The 18,053-nt window shown below is 36.9% G+C and overlaps 1 protein-coding gene across 1 annotated transcript in view; it reads left to right on the top strand.

Annotated features, from left to right (window-relative positions):
- LOC107665356 (A-kinase anchor protein 12-like) overlaps positions 1-18,053 on the top strand; it is a 41,783-nt gene that overhangs the window by 9,908 nt on the left and 13,822 nt on the right. The window contains exon 2 of the mRNA XM_016456199.1: positions 11,975-12,077. Within this exon, the coding sequence (XP_016311685.1) occupies positions 11,975-12,077 (103 nt within the window). The remainder of the gene's footprint in view (positions 1-11,974; positions 12,078-18,053) is intronic.

Raw genomic sequence — 18,053 nt, 5'->3', positions numbered from 1 at the left:
ATATATTTCATGTAGTCTTGATGTATTATAATTAAAGAAATCAATACTTTCATTCTGAAAGGAAAGTAACCGTAACAGTAAAGACATTTACAGTGTTACAAAATATTTCTATCAAATACATGATGTTCTTTTGAACTCTGTTCATCAGAGAATTCTGTATCATAAAATTAACATTTTAAAATAAAAAAAAAATAAAATAAAAAGGCAGTACAACTGTTTTCAACATTGATAATAATACAGAATGTTTCTTGAGCATCAGACCAACATATTAGATTAATTTCTGAGGCATTATGTGACACTGAAGACTGGATTAATGACTGCTGAAAATTCACCTTTGCCATCACAGGAATACATTACACCTCAAAATATATTCAAATGGAAAACAGTTATTTTAAATTGTAATAATATTTCACAATATTACTGTTTTTACAGAATTTTTGATCATATAAAAGCTGCCTTGGTGATTATAAGAGACTTCTTTCAAAAACAATAAAAATCTTGGTGTGTATTCATTGAATTCTTTGCTAATGTTTTCTTTAGTTTGTTGTGTACAGAAAAAGATTCAGTGAACCTCTGAACCAAATTTGTGTTTAGAAATACAAACAGTCTTTTCACTGATTCTGACTCTGCTGGTGCCATCTCAATTTCCCTCTCTCTTTGACCCTTAATTTGCCTCTCATTGGCGCTCTCTTAGTAGAAAGGACCTGTTTACATGGGTCAAAATAGAAGGGTTCTATTTTCACCAGCCAACTCTCACCGTCCTCCTCCATCACATTCACTCTCTTTTTTTGTTTCCATTCCCCTCCTCCCCTCTCTCCCTCTTCAGAAGTAAAATTGGCCTCATAAAATGTTAATAAGTGCCAGAGTTACATAAAAACACAGTCTTCCAGAATAGAAAAAAAAATAGTCCAATGAGGACAAAGGTAAAAAGAAGAGACTGTTTATAATACATGAGACATCCATTGACATATCTTCTTTAATTAACAATATGGAGCAAATAAATATTTCTGTTTTCCTTAGTTTCACTCCTTTTCTCAAGTAAACCAGCAAGTCCGTCTTATTTCCTTCTCTTCTGAATTACTCTTCACTGACAGTGGGCTTGTGCTGATAAAAGTAAAGCGCTCTCCTTGTGGAGATCCCTGACTAAGTGCTTTCATCGGGAGCCAGCATCAATAACATTTCATTACTGCCCTGCCAGAAAAAGACAATCCCTGTCAACCGTTTACTTTTGTCTGCACTTCACGGCTTAAGAAACCTATTGTGCTGCTGAACAACAACTAAAGACTCCTAGATGTGCTGGCTTCACAGCTTTTTACAAATGTAGTGGAGACTATCGACTTGTATATAGCTCATTTGAAGATAACCATCATCCGGAAGCTTCACTAGGATGGATTCTGGAAGTCTTTTGGTTTTGAATGTGAATCCTCAACCACAGTTGACTGAATGCTTTTGAATATATTTTGGCTTTTTTTTTAAATTACTTACAAATGTGGGTTAAATTATTGGCATCCTCATGCATATTGTTTCCAGTTAAATTAAATCCACAAACAAAGGAAGATGCTATAAAAACTACAGTGTAATGATGTTCTTTTCTCTGGAAACTGGATTGATCTGGCAGATTGTGTTATCCAGCTGGTCCTGGGCTGTTTGCATGATAGTTTTATTGCTTAGTAATGCTGATTGTTTTAGATGATGTCACAACTGTTGTTTCTCTGTAAATAGGCAGACACAGCCTCCACATTTTTTACAAGGCTGATTTTTTTAAAACTGGGCATAACAGTCATAGATCCTCCATTCTGTGCAGTGTTTTTGTTATGCATGTAGCAATCAGCCTTTGAATCAAAGAGATTATGCAAATACAAACACTCCTACACATGGGAAATAATGATGTCAACAAAATTGAGCAGAAGCCACAATCAGTGGATGGTCCTGTCATCACAGACAGGAACCACTCCCATTCAAATAAACCCCAAAACAGATGATCTGATACGTGTTTGTTCCTGAAAAAGAAGAGAATGGCCACTGAGCTTCAGCTGAGATTTTTGCAAAACATTTTGACTTCTCTTTTATTTCAGCAATTTACCATTGCTTTTACCTCTTGTGAAAAGCATTTCCTACTGAAGATGACAACAATAATGCATCAAATCAAGGATATGAGCATTATACTGCGTATATATCCAGGGCAGGCATATCCATGTAGTCGAGTACATGTGTATTGCGCCATGCAAATGTGTTTAGCAGAGATTTTTGGCAGTTGTGCTTATGCCTTATTTGCATAATACCTTTATCGAATCTGGTGCAAAAATACAGACATCATGTGCAAATAAACAATGTTAGATGAGGGCACATTTCAGTCTTTGTGAATTTCCCTTAATGTTTTCCTCGTTTATGAATGTATTCCGTTTTAACAGTGTGGGTGGGCTTTTAGCTGTGCCCCTTAGGGAGATGTAGTAATTAAAGTGTGGATTCCATTTGCCAGGGAGTCATAAGGCTTTGTCAGATTTGTCTTCCTACTCTCCTAACAGCCCTTAAATCTGACCAAAATTCATCTGTCATGACAATCGTGGCAGATGTAAAGGCTTCCTGAAAAATCCTTTTATTCACATTAAAGAACAAACTTCTGCTGTGTGAGTTAAGAGTGAATGATATGTGTACCAGCTGTTTGTGGAGTTTTCATCATGATCCCTTAACAACTGATTTCTAATATCTGATGAAATGGATAATACAGGACGTTTGATAGCAGAGTGTAACTGTGCTGGCTGTGACTGAGTAAAATCAATATTAGAAATGGGCTCCATTTAAGTCATGGGGAAGCATTGCTAATGGATAATAACTATGACTCAGTGTTTGTGTGTAAATGGCTCAGACCACCATGATGAAGTGGTTTGTTTAGACAGTGTACTATTTCTTTATGAGAAAAGATCCTTTTGGAGTAGCTGTAGATTTGAGTAATTATTTATTTTGGTATGTAAAACTTTATGTACATAGTCACTTAAAACTGTGTTTACAATGTGCCTTACAGAAGACACATACATAAACGTTTACAAATACATATGGAAACAGACTTAAAAAATGGAGTAAGAAAAAAAAATAAGAGAAAAAAATGAAAGAAAAGATTTTGATTAATTGGGGGAAACAACTAATTGAATCAGCTCTTTGGGTCTTGGGACCATAATTCCACATTTAAAGTCCCCATGAAATCAAAATAGACATTTGTTTGGCTTTTAGTGTGAATATGTTAGGTTATCTAAGCATCTAAGTCATTTAGAAATGACACCACAAGACATCGCATTGCTTGCTATTGTAACTATGGCACAGTTCACATGCCTCCAGTTTCATATTGTCCCTATGTTGTTTGGGACTGGCTTTGCAGAACTGCTAAACAAAGAAGGAAGCTAGAGGAGGAGTTAAGGACTTCCTGTTTCAGGCACATGCACTGTTTCTCCTTCACTGCAGTGCAGAGTCTCATCAGCTTAGTGCTGTACCTAAAATAGCCAGCTGCTGTCCTGTTTCTCTCTCTCACCCACACACACACACATACATACATATACACTCTCTCTCTTTCTTTCTCTCCGAGGACAAAATAACCCTTCTTCATCCTTGAAAGCCAAATCATGACTCATGCCTCTTGACAAACTGCTGTGATCCCTGTTTCTGGTAAAGGTGCACGTGTTTCTGTATATGCGAGTGTTGGGGGTCAAAGTTAGAAAGCACATATATCAAATTTGTAAGTGTCCAGGGAGAGCTGTAAAATCTCAGTACAATTATGTATTGATTGAAAGGTCATATATCGCTCTGGCTCACCGCCATGCCAGGGCATTTAGAAATGGTATCTTCAGACCTATACAGGGATTTAGAATACATAGAAAGTCCTAGAATGCACTGTAGTAAACACTGGTTGAATTTTCTGTTATCACTAGCTGAGTAAGAAGATGATATGCAAGATTCATATATAAGGTTTATGAAAACAGAGATGCTCATAGGTAAAAGCTTATATTATATAGCTCATGTTAGTTCAGGTATTTTATTTTTTTTTGGTGTAAATAACTTTAAAGACATAGTTCACCCAAAATTTCTGTCATTATTTACTCACCCTCATGTTGTTTCAAACATGACTACCTGTACAACACAAAAGAATATATTTTGAAAAAAATGTTGGCAGCCAAACATTTTGGATGACTATTCAATTGTATGGACAAAAAACAAACACATTTCTCAAAATATATATTTTTTTATGTTCCACAGAAGAAAAAAAATAAAAAGTGATGACACAATTTTCATTTTTGGTTGAACTATCCCTTTTAAGGTTTTTTGAAAGCATTTGTGAATGTGCATGTCTCCACCAAATTTGGTCATATGCCTCTACCACAGTAACATTAAGGCATAAAATAAAATCAGGCAGCATGTGATAATCACTATAAGTTCAGGTCCTTTGTTTGAAACATTTCTGTATCTTCTTTAGTTGGATAACAACATCATGTGGCTGTTGGCAGCAGTGGGTAAACTCATTTTCCTGGTGTTGTATCTAATCTTCTCAGGTCTCCTGAGAAAAAGCACTTTGTGTCTGTCCAACAACATATGGGAAACATCATTTAAAAGTGTAAGCAGTCACAGTTTGCGAAAGTGTATTAAAATCCCTGCATCACTGACAAGTAGTTTGTCAGTTGGTTAGGACGGTGGCGAGTTGACAGATGAGTTAAATACAGGTTTTGATGGACCCTGTAAATAGGGTCTATTAACACCTTTTTAGTGCAGAATTTTTTATTGATAACATTGTTCATATATTAGGTGAACTATCCCTTTTTTCTGCTCATTTAAAAGTGTAAGCAGTCACAGTTTGCGAAAGTGTATTAAAATCCCTGCATCACTGACAAGTAGTTTGTCAGTTGGTTAGGACGGTGGCGAGTTGACAGATGAGTTAAATACAGGTTTTGATGGACCCTATAAATAGGGTCTATTAACACCTTTTTAGTGCAGAATTTTTTATTGATAACATTGTTCTGTATTAGGTGAACTATCCCTTTTTTCTGCAGTGATTTAACCAATCCAGTTTCACCATCTCCACCAGATCCCTAGCCTTAAACTTAATTTAAGCTTAAACCTTAAGCCTGTCTTCAAAATAACAGGAGAGTCACATCTGAACTCTTCCTGTCTCCTTATGATCTGAATCATAGGAGGACGCTTGGGATTGAGCGAGAGGAGGAGGTTTATTGTTTCAGACGGACTGTGGGGGGGCTGAATCTGGGACGGTCCGGCCGATCTGCCAGAGACACAGGGAGGTCCTGTCCTATTACATTGATGTTTGCTCATGAGGGTGGCCTTAGTGACAGCTGTTTGGGGAGTGGAAGGAACAGAAGACTCCTAGTATCGGCAGGAGACAAATAGGGGGTCAGGAAAATCAGGAAAACGCACGGTGGGGTGGCTCGCAGCTTGGAAGACTTTCTGCATGGACATTTATATGTACAAGTTCCTGGAATTTGTAACAAAATCGCTCCTTTTTTGTATATAGCTGTGAGTCAGTGCCAAAAAATAAATTCCTCCTCCATCAAACAAGAAGTAAAGAATTCACTGCATATGTTTCCATGAAACAAACAAATCTGAAGCCAACATAAAGGAAGTTTTAGCAAAGACACATTTCATTACACCAAATACACAGAATAATGTTCTTTTTAGCAGCATCATATGACCATATGTTTGTCTGCCTTTGAAACCAAAGATTTTCCCCTTCAGTGAGTGAGAAATGGTCGGTTTGGAGTGTGGCGCTCTGGTTCTGATTCAGACTTTGAGAAGCAGTGAGCAGTGTTACTGATTCAAATCAACTTACATGTACATTTGATATGATTAGGCGTGCAAGGGTGCAGTATATTTCGGTGGCCTATTTGTCAGGATCAAGTTGTAAGCACTAGCCTGTTAAAACACTGGGGCAGTTTACCACAGTAAAATTACACTAGTCTAGATTGTTTGTGAAGTAAGTGACTGAACTAAGAGAGACTGAGGTTTGCTGTGTGTTGCCAGAGGCTGATCGTTTCACATTTGTGTTTGTGTCAAATGAGATGATGTATGCAATCTGTGGCCTCTCCAATACTGAGTATGTTTTACCCAAGTGTGTATATGTGTCTGTGTTCTTAACCCCCTACACAAAGCATGTCTTTTTCTCTCATGCTGGATGAGTAGTTTACTGTTTTGAAATTCAGCTGGAATTTTGAGCAGATTAAGTTAAATAAGATGAATATGTGCAATATGTGTACATCAAAAACAGCTAAATTGTGTGTTGTCTCAGTGACTGTCTCACCAAGTAAATCTTCTCCAAAAAGCTGCTGACAATCATTGATATCATTTAAATTTAAGTGCCTAAAAAGAGTATGGAAATTATTTGGAAACAATTTGCCCTAAACCTATAGCGAATGAAAGCATGGTGTTTTGGATCCCAATGACCTTTATTGAATGGCAGTTCTTCAAAATACCAATAAAAAAATAAAAAAAAACTTTTGTGTTCTGCTGAATTTTCTTTTTTGGGTGAACTATGACTTTAATAATGAAGCAGTGTGCTAAGCAATAGGTGAAAGCAAGACAGCAGGAGGTTACAGTGAAAAACAGTTGGGTGGCTTATAGTTTGTTGTATGAGGGAGGTTTATTTTCTCAATTGGGAGGTTTGTGTTTGGAGCATAAACAGTGAATAATCATGCATCCATCATGAGATCTCAAATGCCAACCTCAATTACAGTTTCTCTGCAAGCAGATTATAATACAGCAAAAGCAAGCAATGAGGGTAACAGTCACTAACAGAGCTTCAGAGTGGAAATCATATTCCAGCTGGGACAATTGAGCAACATGGATTCAGTTCATTGACTGTGGCCTAATATGATTCCCTGTGGTCCTTAATGTGCCTAAAATGTTTATCATCCCTCTGACATCAGAATTTGTAGTAATGTCAAAAGTTTTAGGGTCAATATTCAGCTAAATGTCAAAGCTCATTACACAAAACACTTTGTTTCACCCATAGTAATTAGGCTTCATGTAATGTAATTGTAATAGCTTTCCTTGTGGTTATCAAATTGCTTAGAGGGACAGTTCACCCAAAAGTAAAAATGATGTCATCATTTACTCACCCTCATGTTGTTCCAAACCTGTACGACTTTATTTCTGTGCAACATAAAAGAAGATATTTTGAAGAATTTTATGGAGGGGGAAAAAAACTTTTGAGACATTTTTCAAATGACTTCCCTCCAAGTCCTGTGTGTCCACAGAAGAAAGTAAGTCATGCTGGTTTGGAACGACATGAGGATGAGTAAATGAAGGCAGAATATTTGGGTGGACTATCCCTTGAAGTGAGAGTACTTAGCTCCTCAATTTCAACCTTTCGGCTGTGACCATCAGCTGCTGATTTTGAATCTAAAATCTTACTTCCCTATAGACTCCTTTGATAACATTCTATCATGTTTCTTTTCCACACTCTCCAAACTCACTCACCACCGGAGTAACACAGTGTTCGGTGTTCTGACCTCTGTTATTGTCTGTCTACAGCTTGATTAGTAGATCAAGTTTTCCCTTATCACTTCTATAATGATGATTCACAGCTTTACATCTAATATTCCCCTTTCATCTGCAGAAATGATCTCAGTCTGCATCTCTGAGCACTCTGAACTTGGAAGGTTTCTCATTATTAACTCATCTACTGCTGCTCTCATTTCTCTATCCTTACAATTGGCAGAATTAGATTTTAACTTTTTTTTCTAGCCTACAGTACAGGAAAGTGCTGGCCTCCTTTTAGATACAGGCAGCGACTGAACCATACATCAGACACATACATCATTGTGTAGTCCTCCATGTGTCCATCTAGGTTAGGAAATTTCTCTGTTCTTGTCTTCCAGTGTTGAAATGGCACCCCATAAATACAGTTATAACTGCTCTTACTGACAAGTCTACAGCACAGTCTTCTTACAAATTCTTTAAAATTTAAATATACAACTAACCAAAACAGATATTTTACAGTATAATATTCTGTGTTGCTGTAAGGCTCTTGATATAAATCAAATGGCGAAGAGATATCCATCTGTCATCTCCTGTTGTCTCTCTGTGATACAGTCCTCATCAGCAAAGGGTCAAAGGGCAGAGGTTAACAGGCACGGATAAACCATGACCCCCAAGAGGATTTTTATTACCCTGTGTCAGGCATAGCGTGGGTATGACTTTTTGAATGTGTACACGTACGGTGGGGTTCAAGTCTAAGAATTCTGGTGAAAATGCTGCTCTTTTGAACTTTTCTCCTGTGCTACAATTTTTTATTTTTAAATTATATTATCAGCATCTCAATTGGAGTGAAAAATAAACATATATTTTAGAATATCTTTAAAAATGTTTAGTTTGTCCCACATTTTCTGTCATGACAGCAGTACTCGAGCTGCCTGAACCTTACAAGTTTATGAGTATATTTGCTGACATATTTTTACTAGCCTGGGCTTTCAGTTTTATGAGCTATATGAGGATTCGATATACAGTAGTTTACACCCTGTTGAAGGCTGTATATCACCCTGTTGATATAATTCATCTTAAGGTGTTTAAATTGGCGTTTAATTGACTGAGGCCACAAGTTCAGGTATTTTGCAAAATCTTAATTATTTTACTATTCATACCAAGCGGCCAAGGTTTGTCCATTGGCGTTTCATTATTCATTATTTAGCAAAAAATAAGAGATTAACACACACAGACACACTTTTATACATATATTAGGTTCATACACTGATCACTTATATGGGCTCCATCTGTCGATGGGCATTTTAAATCCATAAGTATGTCAGTTTTGTAAACTTTAACAGTCTAAAATGTTATGGACACCAAGGGAGTCTTGAAAACTTTAGAAGGTCACATCTGAAAGATGACTGCCATTTGGAGTATTCGACAACTGGATAGATGTTTAAGACAGCATGAATTCTCCTCTGCTTTGCTGTCTTTCCCTGTCCTACAGAAAAGAGATTTGCAACCTCTCTGCAGAGAGATTTGTGGGATGGACAGCCATCCCTGAACCTCTGATCTGCAGATTGGAGCATTTAAACTGCAAAAGAGGAGGGGAGGAAGAGGAGAGAAAAGGAATCTGACAGATCAGTGCAATACAGGGCAGCAGAACAGATGGAAGCATGAAAAAGATCACAAGATTGCAAAAAGGTCCATTTCCAGATAATGAAGATTTAAGAAGGACATAGGAAAACATAATTTTTGTTCTATTACTGTACAGCATAAATATACTGAAACAGCGGAGCACAAGGCCAGTCACAAATCACATTCATAACGGCACACTCACACCTGATGTCACACCTCTGTGCAAACCTTCCACCGACAAGTGTGTGGTACCATAAAGACAAAATGTGTTTACCTTTAGTTATTTCAGATAAACAACTGTCACACTTAAACATACTCAAATTGTCAGTTTTTTGTTGATTGAACAGTTGTTAAATGTCCCGGTGAGTTACGATCTTAGAAAAGGATCAAGTGTGTCACCAGCGGGCTCAGATTGTGTACCTTTTGCAGAAACCACTCAGCTGGCCAATCAGAATTTAATGCATTTAAAAATGCAAGAATTTTTTAGCTTTAATTAATCAACAGTCATTTTCATGTAAATTTTCTGTCTTCACTGTTATAACTGGCATAAAACCTTCTTGTATGGATCAGTATGGTGATCTTTTTTTTGTTGAAAATCTCAGTAGGTGTAGTAAGATTCAGATGCCTTATTGTCTAAAAGCTCTGCATCAATTTGGTCAAGAAAATGAAAGAAGGCTCTTTATTTCACTAAGTCTGCATTTATTTGATAAAAAATACAGTAAAACAATCAAATTGTGAAATATTGCAATTTAAAATAAATAACTTTATATTTTAAAATGTAATTTATTCATGTCCTGGTAAATTTTCATTTTCAGCAGCCATTACTCCAGTCTTTAGTGTTGTGTGATCATTCAGAAATTATTTTAATATAATGATAATGATTGAGTGCGCAAATAACATTTTTTATTACCAGTGTTGAAAACAGTTGTGCTGGTTAATATTTTTGTGGAAACTGTGATACTTTTTAGCATTTATTTTAAATAGAGATCTTTTTTATGACATTATAAATGTCTTAGAGTTTATTTTTAAACAATTGAATGCATCCATGCTGAGTAAAAGCATTAATTTTACTATTAATTAATATTACTGACCCCAAATTTTGAACAACGGTGTTTTCGAGACCTTAAAAGGTATGGATCTGTAAACGGCAAGTGACGTCAGGTCAGATGATGTAGGGGATGAAACGGAGCTTTGGTAGGGGAATTTGGGTGGGGTTGCCCCCATCAGGCTGGAATTCTGTGAAGGGGTCTCGGAATGTAGAGAACGACTGTTATGAGATAGGCCTGTGGGTCAGAGGCCTGAATGGGTTCAAAGGACACCTGCTGGACCACTGTCAAAGCTGGCTGAGGTTTGAGTCTCCTTGCTTGTTTATTTCTGTCTCTAAACAGAAATTTTCTTAACGTAATTGCATTGCTCACATATTTTCCAATAGTCCCACAAGAGTGTCCTTTGTGATTCCCATTACTGTTCTATTATTAAACTAGTCTGAAGCCTAATTGACCTTTAACTTAATAGTACTGTGCAAAGTGGAAAGGCTTTCTGATATTATATTGTAAAGTCTGTGATTCCAGTTTTCTCCAAATATTTATGGAATTCATAAGAGTCAAATAGACTCTTTTTTTTTTTTACTCTCTGTGCCAAACAGAGAGTAAAAAATGAAGGTAAGGGGTGAAAAATTTCTAGATAATCTATAGCTAAGAAAATTAACACATTTATTACAGTTAACCTGTCAGAAGGCCATTTGAGTTGATGAAGTTACTAGAGTATACAGGTGCTATTTAGATTACAGTCCTGTCCAGCAATGCTGACTGAATCCAAAATGTGATCGACAGCGTACAGTTGAGAATTGGGACATTCTGCCATCACTGAAATATTTAATGTGTCCGAGGGAATTGTGAATGCTTGGTTATGTGATTACACTGTCCAAATTCCTGAGCCACTCAGATGGGTAATTTATGTTTGAATCTTTCTAATCTGTCTTATTGTATGATATCAATGGCGTTTTAAATTTGAATGTACTCGACATGGAAGCTGACGCTGAAATTAAAACCATGAACTGTCAAATCCTTTCTCAAATCTTCGTCTTCAACCGAGTTCTTTTCCTGCACCTGTTTTAACACTTCAATATAGTACATGAGAGAAGTGCCAAACCGTTTGAATAGTGCACAGCCTCTTTACTGGATCTTCACGAGAGGTGCCTCCCTTTTGGAATTCAGCCTGATTTCTTTTTAAAGCAAGTGTGGTTCAGATAACATCACCTTAAATACATGAAAGAAACCAGTTTTTACTGTATTTTTGATCAAATAAATGCAGCCGTGGTGAGTATGAGAGACTTCGTTCCAAAACATTTTTAAAAAATCTTACTAACTCCAAACTTTTCAGAAATAGTGTACTTTAAAATGAGAATATTTTTTTAATTAAAAACACATTTGATTATACATGTATGACCAAAATCCAAACTCAGAACAAGCTAAGGGTACAACTGAGCAAAGTCTGGTGCAGAGAGAGGGAAATATGTCAGAAATAATTGCAATATATCACCATTTTGAATAGCGCCACACTAAATTGTATCGCCATACCTTTTGCTGAAAAGATTGTTACAATTCTGACTCTTCATTAGGGCTGGGTATCGTTCAAAAATGTTCGATATCGATACCGAATGTCGGGCATTTGTCGGCGATTTCACAAAACCTGTCGGCGAGTGAAAAATCGGGCTAATATCGTGCAGTGTGAATTCGGCATTAGGTATCGAAATTTGGTACCGAACGATGAGACGTTTTTCGATACTCGATGGTATCGAGGCAATTCGGTCGGTGCCTAAAAAGTATCGAACTCGATACCCAGCCATACTTTTCATGTCTCTTTCTTTCTTTTTTAGCCTCTTCAGAAGAATGAACAGATCTCCATTTCCAGTCTTAATGGGAAGACAGATGATCAGACAGAGTATAATGGCCACACAGATGAGAACCCACCAGCTGAGGGTAGGTGCTCGTAACCACATGTGCTTGAACATTATATGTGTTTATCACTCTCATATCTTTATTACCATGTCTGTGTGCATGGTATGACAATGACTGACACTAATAGTGGGCCGCCTCCCAGCGGCAGGGGTCTCTGTGTGTGTGTGTGAGACTTAAGATGTGATCTTTATCTTTTTATCTGTGTGCCCTCGTTCCCCAACTGATCCTTCTCATAATCCCCAGCTATCCTAAAAGCGAGAACACCTACATAGTCTACAGTGAGTGGACACCAACATAGACCTCTTTAGTCCCCTAACCATAGTCTGTGAGAAGCAATAATGCATACCATGCTTATTTTTATTCACTTTTTGTGTTCCTTTCTTGCTTTTCAGCTCAGAGAGACCACCGAGATGCTTCCCCCCAATAATATTTAGCAAGCCATGACCTAGCTGACCCCTTAAAGAGGTGTATGTTTGTAATAAGCTAGCCTCATACCATGTATATAAATCTTAGGTGTCTTTAAATTTGGAAGTAAAATAACATGCTTTGTTGTGCTCAAATGGAGGAATTTCATTATGAATCAAACCAAAAAAAGGAAGCCATGCTGAAGAATTGCAAAATGATTGTATATAGAGAGCCATGAATCTGTGCAGAGCAGAATGCAATTTGCATTTTCATTAATAATCGTGAATATAAGATGAGTTATGGTTCTAGTAGTGTATCATATAGCTTTCAAAGGTTAGTATGTCAAATAGTGATTCAAGTAGTAAATTCTCAAGCTTATAATGTAATCATTCATTTTTTTTTATTCATTATTTACGTACATTTTTGACATCCACCCTATCTGTCACTGACACATTGAAGTTCATTACTGAAGTAGCAATGACTGATATCAAAAAAAAAAAAAAAAAAGTTTGTTCACAGATCTGACATTGCAATTTATCTCATAAACATTGTCTTTTTATATAAAAGTGTATCAAAGCAAGAACAAAAGAAAGATTGACTGGGAAAAAGGTTTTACCACTAAGGCAAGGACAGAAAGCAAAAACAAGGCCAAATAGTCTCTCTTCTGTGCCACATCTGACAGTGTAGACTAGGGGGCTCTGTGTAGTAAATGCCGCTCCATCTGAAAGCACGTGCTGGAGATTTACTACTAATTACAGAACCAGCTTTACTGACAAGATACGCATGAAAATCGCATTCGATTATTTGCACAGCCCTAGTGTAGACACATTTACACTCAAATAAAACCTGTTCCTTATTGTTGTGGTTGTAGATGCAGTGAGACATTATGTATAAAAGTCTCAAGCATGACAATACCAGGACAAACCCTTGAAACGCTCCAAAAATGCCTCAATAATGGCTTTATTTAATCTGCATGATTAATGCTGTAATGCCAGCCAAGAGTATTTAGCCATAATTTTCTAGTATGCTCAGTGCAACCATTTATTTTCTCCAGCATCCCCAGAGTACCAGAAAAACCTCTGGAACGTTTTATAGAAATGTACTGAGAAAATAATGTGCGTAAAATGAATGTGTTGATATATCTGTCTGTTCTCCATTGTTAAGAAACCTCCCAAAATATGATGCTGTTGGGTTTTAGTGCAACTTTACAATTGAAACCATGTACACAGAATCAGATAAAGACAGATGAGAGAGAAGTATGATTATTTTGGTGTTCATGCTGCCAAAAATGTCTCCGGTATTGTGCAATGTCTCCCCTGCCAAAATCAACAAAGAAGAAAGTAGTGCTCTCTATATTAAAAACACATACATTTTTACCATTTCCTTTAATCAGCATCTTTTTAATTTTGACTACACCTGGCTTTTCAAATGAATCATGAATACACACAAGCTCACACATTCACATACACCTGACTGAACTGATGTTCTTATGTCAGCAGGAAATTACAAACACAGATTTACTTGCCTGAACTATGTGTACAGACATGCATCAGATACATGTATACAAAAGTTTGCTAATGAATTAAGCTCACCCATCCACTCACTCACACATGCTCAAACACACACACGCTGCCAGGCATTTAGGAGGTGGCGATTTGAGTGAGTTCAGAGAGTGAGCTCAACCATTATCTCATACACAGTCCTCCCCCACAGAGCCATGTGTGTGTTTTATTCTGATAGCATATGAGTCTGTGTTCCATATCAAACATGTTTTAACAGGCTGTATGTGATTATCTGTTTATCTCCGGAATTGAGTCTTGCTGGCATAAGCTATCCGTTTAGTCTGTGTTTTTGTGCGTTTGACCTATTTCTGTGTAATTGTTTCCAAGGAGATCTCCATCTCTAAGAGTGTTGATAATTGCTTCAGCTTTTTTTTTTATTGGTGTTTAGAATTTGAATCCAAATCTGAGTGATTTGATTTTGACAACGTGTGTGTGTGTGGTCAATTATTCACTTCTGAGAATCACTTTTCCAGAGCTGCAGTATGATTTGAGGTCAGATTCCTGGAAAATTATGAACATATTTTTATTTTGATTAAATGCTTGTTTTCTAGTTTAAAATAAAAACTATTCAGGTCAGGGTCTTTTGAAACCACATACAAATTACACTGATTTCTTGCGTTGAGATTTATTAGTAACTTGGGATTTTCTTAACTGAGTAAACATTGATACTACGAGTATGTTTTAGTAATACTCATGCTGTTGATCAGAGAAACACACAGATGAGGAAAGTTGAGATGACATGAGAATGGAATGTGAGAAGTGTGGAGCGATGAAGGGTTTGGCAGAAAGAGAAAACCAGGCAGAGTGTAAATATATGTGTTTGATTAAGAGTAATTTAATTCCTTTCATTTGCAGCAATAAAATTGTATAAATGAACAGAGAAAGAGTGCATAAATGAAAAGATATAAGAGTTTTCCCTGTGAAAGCAGAAAAGAGTCTAGTTTTATTATTGTTTGGCTGTTAAACATTCATTCTGACTGTGGATATTGAAAAAAGGATATTGAAAGTGAGATTTGGTATGGGTAGACGGGGAATACATAGTTCAGACAATCAAATATTGGCTTGATGTTTTACATTACAACATGTTTACATAGAATCTCCCAGACTTATTACCACTGGGTGATTAATAAGAAATGTGATTGTCTTATATCGTGTCATTGAGATAAGTCACGTCATGACAGTAGTTTGCCAAACATATATTCATATAATTTATCAAAGGTGACAGTAAAGAAATGTATAATATTACAAAAACAATCTGTTTCAAATAAATGCTGTTCTTCTGAACTTTCTGTTTATCAGAAAATTCATTAAAAAATGTATAACAAAAATAGTAAGAAGCATCAGTTTTCAACATTAAATCAACACAACACAATGATTTCTGAAGGATCATGTGACACTGAAGGCTGAAGTAATGGCTGCTGAAAATTCAGCTTTGCCATCACAGGAATAAATTACATTTGAATATATTAATATAGAAAATAGATATTTTAAAATAAATATTTCGAAATATTACTGTTTTATTGTATTTTTGATCAAATAAAGGCAGCTTTGGTGAGCATAACAAAAAAAAGGATCAAAAACATTTGAATGTTAGTATATATTACAGTATCATTTATGTAGGTACATAGAGCACAAGTTCACCAAATGGACTACAACCACGAGGTGAATTATGATGTCACCAGTACAAGTTGTACCTAGCACTGTGACAGCTCATGGAATAGTTATGCACTATTAGTAATCTGAGTCATGTTCATAGTGTCCCTTCTGAAAAGTGACAAATTAGCCCATGCAGGGAAAGAAAATGGCCAAATGGTGAAGGAAACTGGTGAAGGAAAAGAGGAAGCAATGACGCAAAAGAATGAGCGTACTTCCTGCACAGCATTCCTCAGCTTCCTCTATCCATAGAAAGCAAAGGAAACGGGAAGAATAAAATAAGGAAGGCTTGATATAGAGATGTAGAGTCAGAGGAAAGTACGAAATGCAGAGATGCCGTTTTCAAGATAATGTAGTGAGCGAAATCAGGCGAAAGTATAAAGCGGGAGATTGCTGGAGAGTTAGGGACAGTTCTCTGATCCTGGCCAGATCTTCACACAGCTCTCATTTCCCTTTCCTCCCATTATTTCGACATCATCTTCCTGGCTCAAGGAATGCGTGCACAGATGAGGGCGTTTGTATGTGTGTGGAAGTATGTGTGTACGTGTGTGAGTTGGGGTCTGCAATGACGTCGCAGCATGCCCTGCAAGCCCATAGGCCACCAGGGAGCCCACTTCCACATGTTCCCAGCCAAAACAGACCGCCGACTGCTCACGCTTCTGTGTTTGATCACGTTTCTCTGATGCAAGAGATAACATGGATGTCATTCTGGGTATCAGATTCCCCATGACAGACCATGACTGTGATTAGCTGTTGGTGTTTTATCACATCTTTCTGCATCGGGCTGGAATAGACCATCTATGTTAGTTGTGTCTTCATCGCCAAATCCTCAAATATGTCTCAGCTTATAAGTGATACATTCAGGAAGTAGAGTACAAGCTTCCTCTTTTGAGGAATATCCATTACAGTAGAAAGGGAGTGACTCACACTGTCTTTAGTGTGAGAGAGTCTGTGCTTATTGAATTCTACTCCTATGGAGTCATGCACTGGGGGCAAAAAGCCTTTCCCATATGTCAAATCCCTCTGATCTGAGCCCGATGGCTCTGTCTGTTGCTATACATCCCAATAAAGTCTGAGGACGGCTATTCATCAGCTATTCAAGAAGAATTTACCCTACTTGTCCCCTCTAGTTTTGCACCCAAACACTTTCTAATGCTATAGTCCTTTTCAGTAACTTAAAACATCACAATAACATAGCAATCAAATCATTTGAATACAATTAATGTCTGGTAAAGTGACCGATACAGAAAGAGCTTGTGTTTAGTTAGGAGAGATAAAATACCAGTCTAAACCAGATGAGTTTCCGCATAGTCCAGACCAAACTGGAGTAGAGTTGTTATCACCCATTTAGAAGAAGATTTTAGCTGGAATTCGCACATTCCATGGGAACAATGGCAAGGTGTGAGATGTCTGATTAGACCCTTATATGCTGAGGAATCTCACTGGTATTCTTCAGCCATCATCCTTTAACAAAAGTTGAATAAAATAAGCTACCTCAGTTTACACTTTGAATGAACCATTAGCAATGTAGAGTGGCAGCCTCATTACATCAGCACTCCACTAGCAGGCTGGGAAGCAAATTTGAAAGTCACTTTATTTGCTAGGTTCTCACTTAAGAAAAAGATAATTCTATTAAGGGAGACATTTTTATTAAACACCTATTACCGGTAATATATTTTTATTAAACACGTATATAAACCTGAAATATTTTAAAGTAGCAGAGGGTTAGCATATGATGACGTATGTTCAGGGTCCAAAATTCACTAATGAAGGTAAAACTGGCTTGTGTAAATAAAGAGCAGTTTACACAATTTCTCTGGATGGCTGGTAGCCAATATACTGCAACACAATATAAATTCTCCAAAACTCTATCTGGGAATTTATATGTGAAATATTCATCACAGTAAGCCACTAAAATGTAAATAATAATAAAATCATGATGCGTTGTCTTCACGTTTTTGTGTCAGGCTTGATAAGGCAATGTCAATAAAATAAAAAAATGTAAAACAGTTTTGATTGGAAGTATTTATGTCTGGTATTTATGTCATACTTATGGCTGGTAGTTTTTTTAACCCTCCATCGTAGGTGTGGAAAAAAATTTATTTGGGGCCCTGCATATATACACTACAGCAAAGGCCCATGGACTGAGAGTGATATAAATAGTGAGCTTGGTGAGAGTGAGAGGGAGAAGAAGCAGAAAGATAATATATTGGAGAACGTATTGTAGAGGTCCTCATTTCACCTTTGTCCATTTTATGTTTCATATGGATTCCAACGCCTAGGACGAGAGAAGGGGAGATGGAGCTCTGTGAAACATCATGTATAGAAATGCCTTTGATAACTTGAGTACTCTTCCGTCCTTTCTCACACAAACACA

This window comes from Sinocyclocheilus anshuiensis, unplaced genomic scaffold (assembly GCF_001515605.1).
Source record: "Sinocyclocheilus anshuiensis isolate Anshui unplaced genomic scaffold, SAMN03320099.WGS_v1.1 scaffold199, whole genome shotgun sequence".
NCBI classification, from domain to species: domain Eukaryota; kingdom Metazoa; phylum Chordata; class Actinopteri; order Cypriniformes; family Cyprinidae; genus Sinocyclocheilus; species Sinocyclocheilus anshuiensis.
This window is presented reverse-complemented; position numbering and strand designations above follow the sequence as displayed.